The following is a 10,878-nucleotide window of genomic DNA, read 5'->3' as shown; positions in this document are numbered from 1 at the left end:
TCAGTGAGTGTGCTTAGCACTGTCCCTGTCCCCTCCCAGGTACAGGAGGCAGGAAAAATTGGTCTGAAATTTACATCTCCCAGGCTCAGTAATGGGGGAAAACTGAAATTTCAGTCTGTGCTTTATTGGGTTTGGGTCTTTGCTATGCACAGAGCAGAAAAATCATAATTTATAGTGCCAATTGTCAGTGTTTAATACCAAATCCTTGGTTAAAACTCTGGAAAGATGACACAAAAATAAAATAATAAATAAAAAAAAAAAAAAAAAAAGGCAGATGATGTCATTCTCCTAACTATTATTTACTGTTGTTTGAAAAAGTGCTTAAAATGGGATTTAAAGAACAGATTTATTGTGCAAGCAACAGACCTTTCCTTCCAGGGCTTCTATTTGCTACATTTTTTGCTAATAAGTGACACTGCTGATCTGTTCCTCAGTCACCTGGAATCCCAAAGATTGTCTTAGTGAGGATGTAGGGGGAAAGGCCCTGATTATGTCTGTGATCTCTGTGAAGCAATTAAAATTTCAGGGTCACATTCACTTCCACTGTTGCTCAGGAGTTAAGTCTTAAACTGCTGTCTTGGTTTTTATTTAATGGTGGCTCTGACCTGAAAGAAAAACAATATTAATGGGAAGACCTTGTATAAAAATAACCTGAAGATTATCAAAGGTACCCCAATCATCTTCTCCTCTGCCACCTGCAACACTCAGGGACTTGAAGAGCTCTTGTTTATGGATTCTGCACTGATCCTGAATATATTTTTATTAAAATTTTTAGTGTAAAAGGTGAGAATTGGGGCTAATTGTGAAGAACACAATTCTACACCTCCTCCTGAAACAGGGCACCTCTAATAATTTAGAAAAAAGACTTGCAAAGCATTTCCAGATCAGTGAATTATCATCAAGAATCTACAATTAATTGCCTTTTAAGATGCACCCAGTTCTCACTTGCACAGTACACTTGTTGAATTTATTAAAATAACACATCTAATTGTAACCTTCTGATAAGACCCTGATTAAATTTTTTGCCTGACTTGCTGGAGATCCCAGTGATGTTCCTTCTAATCTATGTCAATCACATTTGTCATTAATTTTAACATTTGCAGTCTCATTAATCTTTTAAGAGTTGGTCTGATTTATGGTATCTTTAGTGTGTCAATAGTCAGAGGGCTCACACTGAAAAGGTGTGAGGTTTTTGGCTTGGTTTTCCTACCTTTTCTCACACAGTTATGTCACGTGTATTTTTTCTGATCTAAACTCAGCTGTGAGAGGGCAGATCCTTATTTTACAAGTTCACCTGCCTGCCCATTTTGGGAACCATGGAAATCCTACTTCCTCTCTCTTGATTTAAATCTAATGCTTGGCTCAGCCACTGTGAAGCCTTAGGTAATTTTTTTTATATCTTTTGCCTCCACATTTCAGGTAGCTCTTTGCCTGTTTTCTCCACTTTGCCCATAAAAGATGGATTATTTGGCTATAATTTCATATTTGTACAGGGCCTTGCACAAGAAGGTCACAGATCTTCCATCCAGGCACTAAAACCTGGGAATCTGAGAACTGCCAAAAACACTTAACTCCTCCATCAGTTCTCCAGATGCTGTTGCAAACAGGTTTTAATCTCTTGACCAGAGATTGTCTGTTCTATAGCTTTGTAAATTATTTTTATTTATGTATCTGAGAGCTTCATAAACATCAGGTCTATAGCAAAATAAGAGAACACTTCCTAGCAATATGTGTGTATTTTTCAGAGGCAATACCTGTTCAACCACTCTTATCTCAGAGTGCTTCTAAGATGGAAAGTTTCTATTTCCATGCTTTATTTTCCTAATGATGGAAAGTTTCTATTTCCATGCTTTATTTTCCTAATGATGGAAAGTTTCTATTTCCATGCTTTATTTTCCTATCGACCTAATTTCATTAACTCTGCATCGGAGTCAGGAAAAAAAAAAAAAACACCACCTCAGCAAGCATCAGCTCTTTTCAAAACACAGTGAGGCTTAAAGCTCAGGAAGGGATTTGTGTCTCCTATTAACTTTCTTAATTGTAAACAAAGCCTCAGTGTCTTGTGTAATGACCACATTCAAACCAGCACGGGGCTCATTAAAGTCCTAACATCTGAACTTGGACATTAAAGGTAACCAAACCATTAATCTGAGTAGTGCTCCTTCTCTTGGTGAGTGTGCCCACTAGAAGGCAGTATCTGCTAGAGTTATCATCTTGAGGGAAAGTAAAAAGCTTCTCTAATTCCATGTGAAAACCTCCACAAAAACTGCAGGTAGATTTTAGCAATTTTAGCAGGAGGATGGGCAGTGTCTCTGCCTTGGTTACAGGAGCTCCACAGTAAAACCAATATGATATCAAAATTATTTCCTTTTTGAAGGCACAGTGTCAAATAAATTTACATTATGAAGGAATGAATTTCATGAGGTTTCAAGTTTAGAGGAAGAACCCCTGAGAGACTTCAGCACCCCCCCAGGGTTTGGCAGACAGACAGGTTGGATGTTTCACTGAGTTCCACAGTAAACTCAGGCAAACCAATTCCCATCTAAGGGAAGGAACCAATAATCCTTTATTGGGAGTGCTGGAATAATAAGTTTAGAGGCCAGAAAAACATGAGTTTGCACACCTGTTCCATCTCCCCTGCCAAAAATGGATTGAATAGTCCAAATAATTTCCCAAGAGCTGTGTCCTGAGGCAGGGGTCCTGGCCAGGCAGGTGGGAGCCCTGTATTCAGCTCCAGGAAAAGGAGGAAAAGCTTCCAAACCAGTTCCTCCAGTATGCAAGTGCTGCAGTGTCTGGGGTGTCCACAACCATCTTCACTTGGTGCCTGGACCAGATGGATTTAATTGGAGAGCTGTCTGTGTGCAGTCTCACTCCCATACGTTGTCTTTAAGGCAGAGATTAAATGAATAATCCTCTTAAGGAAGCTATAGATCTGGATCACTGATCAGTGGGTCTCAGTCTTCCAAAACACTGATTTATTGTTGCCTGTCCTGACCATTCCTGCTATAAAGATAGGATTTAAGACACCAGACCAGATGAGAGAGGAGTTTCAAATTTATTTCTCTTGCCAAGTGTAAAACACAGAGGCCACATCTGTGCTCTGCAGCTTCTTTCTGGATGCTCAGGAAACAAAATTGCTCCAAAGATTGGCTTTGGAACTTTGGCTGAAGACTTGTCTGGTGTTACTCATCATTCCTGCCATGGAAAACTGACTGGTTCTATTTGGTGTTGCTCATGTAGATCTTTGGGGAAAGAGCATCTCTACTGGTAGTTATCTGGAGATAGGTAACAAGTGGCTTTGTCCTCAGTAACTGCTGAAATGGAGCTCAGGAGTGAGTGGAAAAGAAGCTGAAGAAGGAAATGGAAAATTGGAGCAGAAGTGGCAAGAGGTGAGAGCAGAGACAATGGAGCTGTTGAGGATATTGGACAGAAGAAGGGTGTTCTTCCTGTTCCCCATAAATTCAGGACCTGTACACTCTACCTGTTGTGTGACTCCCACCCCTCACTCACAGAGCACCTCTGTGTCCTTCTGCTTGGGCCAGGGTGGGAAAGAATGGAGGAAGCAGCAAGTTGAAGAGACCATTTTCCATCCCTCACCTCTGCCTAAACAGCAGCCAGGACACCAGAAACCCTTTCCCCTCTTGCAGGGAGGCAGGAGGCAGCAGTCACAGATCCCCACACTTGCACAGGCAGAGCAGACACATTTTGCTGTTCCTGTAACTACAGCAGCTTTGAACTGCAAACTGGAAAAGGCAGCACCCTCCACTCCTGCTTGTACAAGGAAATCAAGAGTAGGGTGTGTTTAACCTGTAACTGTTTGTGAAAATAAACCATAGAGGGTAAATATGTCAATGATAAACCCCAAATGGACATTACCCTGGTGAGAAGTAACAGAAAATCTCTCTTGAAGTAGGAAGAGATACAGGAGATGCTTTAGCACAGAGATAAATCACAAAAAAATGCAAGCTGCAATCTTGAGGGATGCTCCTAAATAAAACACAGCACCACGCTGATTCTAAAGGTCTTTTCCAATCAAAATAATTCTATTGAAGCTGCATTTAAATGAATGTATAGAACAGCTTGCTTCATAATCTAAGAAGGCAGACACTCCCTACCCAAGAGCCTGATCCTCAGTTTTCTTTTTCTTTGCAAGTCAGGCAACCCATTGGAAAGGGCAAATAATCTGAGAGGTAAGAACCAGCATACTCAGGAAAAAATAAACCCAAAAAAAAGGTCACTATTCTTTTGTAAAGTGTTATCAATCCCATGCAAAGTAACTCTTAGGAAGTCATCATCTGCTTTGCTCTATCTATTAAACTAACTTCCCTGCAAGAAAATTGTGGCCAAAAGGGATTGTACTTTAGCTTGTGCTGTTAATCTGGAGAAGCTTTATCACTAGTTCACAAGAGTCAGAATAAAACATGTTTGTCAAAAACATGCAGCATTTCAAAAGCTTCAGGTAACACCTTGCTGTCTGAAAAGCTTGCTTTGAACTGCTAACTTTTCAAACTCAGTTGGAGTGTTAAATTTAGGAGGGAACCCTATCCCTGCTGAAAAGTGGTTAGAATCTTCCCAATGATCTGAAGAATTTAGCTGCTTCTTACACCTGGGATGACTTCCCAGTAACTTGTTCTGACAATTAAATCAGGAAACAAACCCACTACTGCTCTCTCTCTCTCTATGGGACAGTGCAAGCAAATACAAGAAGTGAGCATTTCTCCCACAGGAGGAAGAAAGCTGGAGGAGAATTTATAGTTCCACAAACACCCTACAAAATGATCCTCCTGTGCCTTTGGTCATTATTGTCCCTACCCAGTGAAATCCAGGTCTGACAGGGCATGACTCATGCTCTCTTTTTTATTACCCAAACCCACAAATATTCTGAACTATTCTGTGACTAAAATCCTTCAGTAACTTACAGCTAAACACAGTCTCACATATAATGATAAATGTATGCTAGATTTTGCTATAATATCCATGACCTATTTGTTACCATGTAATAGTTTATTAGAATTTTTTTTGAATGACATTACAAAGAGCCTAAGGCTGGTGTTACAAGGTATATTGATACATTTCCTTTGTTCACAAAATTCCCCTTTTATCATGAGCTTTTGTACCAATATCTCCCCAATCTTGAAAAATAACCTGTCATGTTTCCTTCCAAAAACACACAGGGGCTGATTTGGTGGCACTGACAGAGCAGTTTTTAGTGGGGTCCACATGAAACTGCTGCCAGCCACCAGCACTTTCTAAAATTTGTATTTCAAGCAGGAGGAGCATTGCAGTGATTGTCAGAAATGCCTGGCATCAATCATTTTTCTTCCCCAGAAAACACAAGACTCTTCTAAATATACTTTTCATTGCCAAAATAATGTTATCCATTAAACTCCAGGCCCATAAAATGTGGAAATTATTATAAAAGCAAGCACCCTTCTAAACCAAATATTCCTGAAGAGTTCCAATTAGTTTTTATTCAAACAGAAGCAAGGCTTTACCATTCTCACTGGGTTCTCTCCTTTACTGGTATTCAATATTCCACTGCTCCATCAGCAAACTGGTTTGTGGAAGCCAGTGAGTTGAAAGACCACACAGAGACACTCCTGCAACCCCACCCCTGTTCTGTGTCATGACTTTAAGCATAATTACTGTTGAAAGGTGATGAAAATGGCATTTTTAAAGTAGTTTTACAGTCTTAAAAAACTTCAGTGCCATAGCAAGGTTCTTCATAGGTTCCTCCTCTGTCTAAATCCAACAGATTTGAATGGCAGTGGTTGCTCAGCTGTACACAGGTGTCTCTAATGTCAAATCTCTCATTTTTTGATTTACCTTCTAAAAAAAAACCAGGTCAGGTAATAGCAGGAGTAAGAGACAGGATTTTGATGCTGAGTGCCTTATGCTTCCAAAAATCACCTTCTGATATTTATGAGAAAACAACAGGTGATCCTCACATCAGTTGAGGGACTGATGCTTCTAGCTAAGATTAATGCAAAGTTTCAGTCTTGTGCTTCACTCCACAAAATGCCACAGTACAAGTTAAGATTTCCATTTGATGGGAGTCACTAGATGTGTAGCTATCAAAAATGAAACGTCTAGAAAAAGTCTAAGAAAGGGAAAAAAGTGACTTCACAAATACACCCAGTAGCTGAGACCCGTGAGATCTGTGGTTTAATAACCCAAACTGACTCAGCCTCGTAACAAGAATTCAAAAAGTGAAATTACAGTACACAAATCAAAATAGAAACTAACCTACCCCTACCTATACAATATACATTAGGAATGCAAGCTCTGTAACAATATAAAAATGCTTTTACACACAGAAGTTGCAAAAAGCTGTTCTGTAATTCCGAGATTTTGTAGAAAAAAAAAAAAAACAACCAGAGTCTTCAAGGATTCATCTTATGTTATTGGCAACCTGTTGGGGAAAAATAATAAATAAATATGTTACTGAGAAAAATTAAGAGAATCATGCTTATCAGGGATCTTTCCTCCTGGGGTTCAGGTTCAGGAAAGTGGCTCTGGGGCCAATGAAGCCCCCATTAATAATTTTTATTTCTGTCTGTATTATTCTGCCTGTGTAGACTTCTTGACATGATCTGAGCAGTGCAAACCTAAGAAAGGCTGGGGCACACCTTCCAAACAAACAAACAAACTTCACCTAGCATGATCCATCTCATCTTTAATTTACAAATTGCCTTCTTTAGACTGCAGAAGTCAAGCTCTGTACCAGCTGAAGTGAAACCTTAGTGGTCTGTAATTAAAGAGCCACCCAAACCTTGATTATATGCAGCAGCTTTGGCACTCCTGCACTGCCCCAGCTTCTGAGAAGCCTTCAGCAGCTCTGCTGCTACCTGAGCACTTGAATTTATTTACATGTTTTTGCCCTAGACTTTGAACTCCTGCTTGCCAAGCAGATGAAACATCTCCCATGTTTTTGTGTAATGGAAGGGCAGGTTGCCCATCAAGAATTTCTGTAGGAATATCTAATACCACATTTACCTTTCAGTAAGAAATTTCTTTTTCCAAGGAGTGCCCTGGAACACACCTTGCCTCATGACTGAGAGGAGTCCTTGCCCATGTCAGGACTTGCTCCTTTGCAGTGGCATTTGTGAGTCACCTGCTCCCAGCAAGGATTTACACAGGAGGAGTCATAGAATCCTAGAATGGGCTGGGTTGGAAGGGACCTCAGAGCTCATCAAGTCCAACCCTTGCTCCACTCCCCCCATGGTTCCCAGCCCATGGCACTGAGTGCCACATCCAGGCTCTTTTGAAATATCTCCAGGGATGGAGAATCCACCCCTTCCCTGGGCAGCCCATTCCAATGCCTGATCACCCTCTCCCAAAAGAAATTCTTTCTCATGTCCAACCTAAACCTCCCCTGGCACAACTTGAGACCTCTTGTGCCCTCTTGTCTTGCTGAGAGTTGCCTGGGAAAAGAGCCCAACCCCCCCCTGGCTCCAACCTCCTTTCCGGGAGTTGGAGAGAGTGATGAGGTCTCCCCTGAGCCTCCTCTTCTCCAGCCTCAACACCCCCAGCTCCCTCAGCCCTTCCTCACAGGACTTGTGCTGGATCCCTTCACAGCCTCCTTGCTCTTCTCTGGACCTGCTCCAGCACCTCAATCTCCTTCCTGAGCTGAGGGGCCCAGAACTGGACACAGGACTCAAGCTGTGGCCTCCCCAGGGCTGAGCACAGGGGCAGAATCCCTTCCCTGGACCTGCTGGCCACGCTGTTCCTGAGCCAGCCCAGGATGCCATTGGCCTTCTTGGCCACCTGGGCACACTGCTGCCTCCTCTTCAGCTTCCTGGCAATCCAGACTCCCAGGTCCCTTTCTGCCACTCTGTGCCCAGCCTGGAGCTCCCCATGGGGTTGTTGTGTTGAACCTCATCCCGTTGGGATCATCCCAACTCTCCAGTCTGTCCAGGTCAATCACAGAATGCCTTTGGTTGGAAGAGACCTCCAGGATCATCCAGTCTTTCCCCAAAACTCTAAGTTCACCACTAAACCTGTCCCTAAGCCCCAGGTGCACAAGCTGTTTAATACCTCCAGGGTTGGTGACTCCACCAGTGCCCTGGGCTGACTATTCCAGTGTCTGACAACCCTTCCAGAGAAAGTGTTTCCTAAGGATCTGCAGCTGATGGGCACAGCCTGGAGCTGAGGTGTTCAGGCTGCAGCAGAAGATGGAGGAGCAGCACCATGCTCAGCCTGGCTTCCCAGCTACTGAAACCAGAGCAGGTGTTGATTTCATGCATGAGATCATGGGCCTTTTAGAGAGCTCAAATATGAGAGAAGGGAAGAGAACAGCTTGCTTTGTTACTGCTGGTTTTCCTCACCTCCTCCCATGCTGCAGTGCCAATCATTATTCCAGATCTTACTAAAAGTCCTGGAATAAGGGTGGAACAGGGTGAGTGCAGCTATTGCACTGCCTCAGAACTAACAAGATGTGGAGAAAATAACTTCTACACCCTTGTTGAATCATAGAACTGGCTGGGTTGGAAGGGACCTCAGAGCTCATCAAGTCCAACCCTTGCTCCACTCCCCCCGTGGTTCCCAGCCCATGGCACTGAGTGCCACATCCAGGCTCTTTGGAAATATCTCCAGGGATGGAGAATCCACCCCTTCCCTGGGCAGCCCATTCCAATGCCTGATCACCCTCTCCAGAAAGAAATTCTTTCTAATGTCCAACCTAAACCTCCCCTGGCACAACTTGAGACCTCTTGTGCCCTCTTGTCTTGCTGAGAGTTGCCTGGGAAAAGAGCCCAACCCCCCCCTGGCTCCAACCTCCTTTCAGGGAGTTGGAGAGAGTGATGAGGTCTCCCCTGAGCCTCCTCTTCTCCAGCCTCAACACCCCCAGCTCCCTCAGCCCTTCCTCACAGGACTTGTGCTGGATCCCTTCACAGCCTCCTTGCTCTTCTCTGGACCTGCTCCAGCACCTCAATCTCCTTCCTGAGCTGAGGGGCCCAGAACTGGACACAGGACTCAAGCTGTGGCCTCCCCAGAGCTGAGCACAGGGGCAGAATCCCTTCCCTGGACCTGCTGGCCACGCTCTTCCTGAGCCAGCCCAGGATGCCATTGGCCTTCTTGGCTACCTGGGCACACTGCTGGCTCCTCTTCAGCTTAACAACCTTGAAGAGGCTGTTGGGAACCTGCTGAGAGGAGCTTCTTAAAACCTTGCACTGGGGCTGCTCTGCATGGCTCCCAGACTCCCTCACAAATAGAAAACATTCCACCTACATTCAAAGCCAGAACCTCCCAGTGAGCTGAGCATTTGTTTCAAGGCTAGGAAGCAACTGTCTCACTTTTAACTCTTGTTAGGAGCAGGGGTCTTGTTCTCCCCTTCCAGTTCTTCCACTCCTGCTTGTGTCATCAGGTCTGCTATGTTCTTCTCCAGGTCATCTATACGACAGCTCATGTCATCAAGTTCACTGCAGTTAAGGACTCTGCAATCTCACAACAGTGGGGTTGCCTTTTTTTTTAAATTTTTGTTGTTGTTATTTGTCGTTTACATTTGGTTTTGTTTGGATTTTTTTTTTAATTCCAGTAATTTTTAATTCCAGCTTTCCTCAAACACTTACCATCACCTCCTCTTCCACACCCCACTGGTAAATACACACTGAAATACCTGTGTGCCTGCACTGTGCAGCACCTATCTCGCTTTAAAAAAAGGATATTTCTTCCAATTATTTGGTCAGACATGGTTTGAAATTTGTCCTGCATTTGCTGAAGCAACGTCTGCACCTAACAGAATGGAAAAAAAGCCTCGTTAGAGAGGTTGTTACAGAATTTCACCTCCTGTAATGTGGTCAGCACGGTGTTTTGCTTCATTGCTGAGCTCAGCTGTGCACAAACTGCGCTATAATTCCATATTTAACATTTTTACACACATAGATATACACACGTTTGAGAAGTGTGGCTCACAGCCGACAGTTTTAAGATCTAGAAAACCCCCGTGTTCCACAACCAAGACTAAACCCACAACAGCTGCTTCCAGCGGTCTCTCTTAACCACACGCTGCCGCTTTCGGTGCCAGAGCAAGAGCCTTCCCGGCCGCAACCCCAACCACATCCCTCCCAGACACCTACAACTCCCCCTTGGGCAGCGAGCCCCGGTTTCCCCTCCCGCCAGCACCGAGCCCTTGGGTTAACCAAGCGCCGCAACCCGAGCGGCCCCTGAGGCACTCGGACAATTCGCTTTCCCACAAGGGAAGCACCACAAGCCCTGCAGACCGGGGTCACCCACGCTGGGCCGCGCTGGTACCGCCGGGGCCCGCGAAGGGGCGAGGCCCGAGGCTTCTCCCCCCTCCCGCGGGAGCCTCTCCTCAGGGAGGCCGCGTCCGCCCGCCTCCGAGCGGCACTCTGCTGGGTGCCGCCCGCTCCCCCTCACCCCCCCGAGGCGCTGTAGCCGTCCCCGGGCTCACCACGGCGGTAAGATCCTGCACGGTTTTGGGGTCGGTCTCCGCCATGTCCGGCTCGGCGGGCGCTCGGCTCCCGTCTCCAAGGCAGCGGCGCTTCCGGGCCGCGCCCCGAGACTTCCGCCTCCTCTCGCGAGATGAGACGGCGCCGGGGGCATTGTGGGAAATGTAGTTTAGTGTGGGGTCCTCTGGAAGGAGGGAGAAGTTCTGCACCACGGGAAAAATTCCGTCATCCCAACATCTCCATGTGAGATTAAGTCAGTCCTGCGGGTCAGCTCCCTGGGGTGCATTCTTTCCTCGGGCGCCAAGATCGACAAAGAGATAGGCATGAGACGAGCAAAGGCATAGAGAGCATTTCGCACACTGCTTAAGGGTCTGGAGCAATAGAGTCTGGAGCAATAAAAATCCAAAGAAAAGTACAAAGATCGGTGTCTACAGAGCAATAAACACCTGAAGAAAAGTACAAATATTGG

General features: G+C 44.9%; 1 protein-coding gene across 3 annotated transcripts; it reads right to left on the bottom strand.

Moving 5' to 3' along the window:
* Positions 1-4,985: 4,985 nt before the first annotated feature.
* On the bottom strand, positions 4,986-10,542 carry HSBP1 (heat shock factor binding protein 1). 3 transcript variants are annotated; one of them, XR_011728406.1, is made up of 4 exons: positions 10,412-10,542; positions 9,666-9,732; positions 7,928-9,414; positions 4,986-7,155 (listed from the first exon to the last, which is right to left on the bottom strand). XR_011728406.1 is itself a non-coding variant. In XM_071756610.1 (4 exons), exons 1-3 carry the CDS (start codon positions 10,454-10,456, stop codon positions 9,296-9,298), a joined length of 231 nt encoding a protein of 76 aa, XP_071612711.1. In that variant the 5' UTR covers positions 10,457-10,542; the 3' UTR covers positions 4,986-6,412; positions 9,294-9,295. The 3 variants fall into 3 exon arrangements, 1 of the variants encoding a protein (XP_071612711.1); XR_011728405.1 differs by having other exon boundaries at positions 4,986-6,412; positions 9,244-9,414; XM_071756610.1 differs by having other exon boundaries at positions 4,986-6,412; positions 9,294-9,414.
* Positions 10,543-10,878: the final 336 nt, after the last annotated feature.

Source organism: Heliangelus exortis, chromosome 13 (genome assembly GCF_036169615.1).
Source record: "Heliangelus exortis chromosome 13, bHelExo1.hap1, whole genome shotgun sequence".
NCBI classification, from domain to species: Eukaryota; Metazoa; Chordata; class Aves; order Apodiformes; family Trochilidae; genus Heliangelus; species Heliangelus exortis.
The sequence above is the reverse complement of the archived record's forward strand: the minus strand, read 5'-3'. Positions and strand labels throughout refer to the sequence as shown.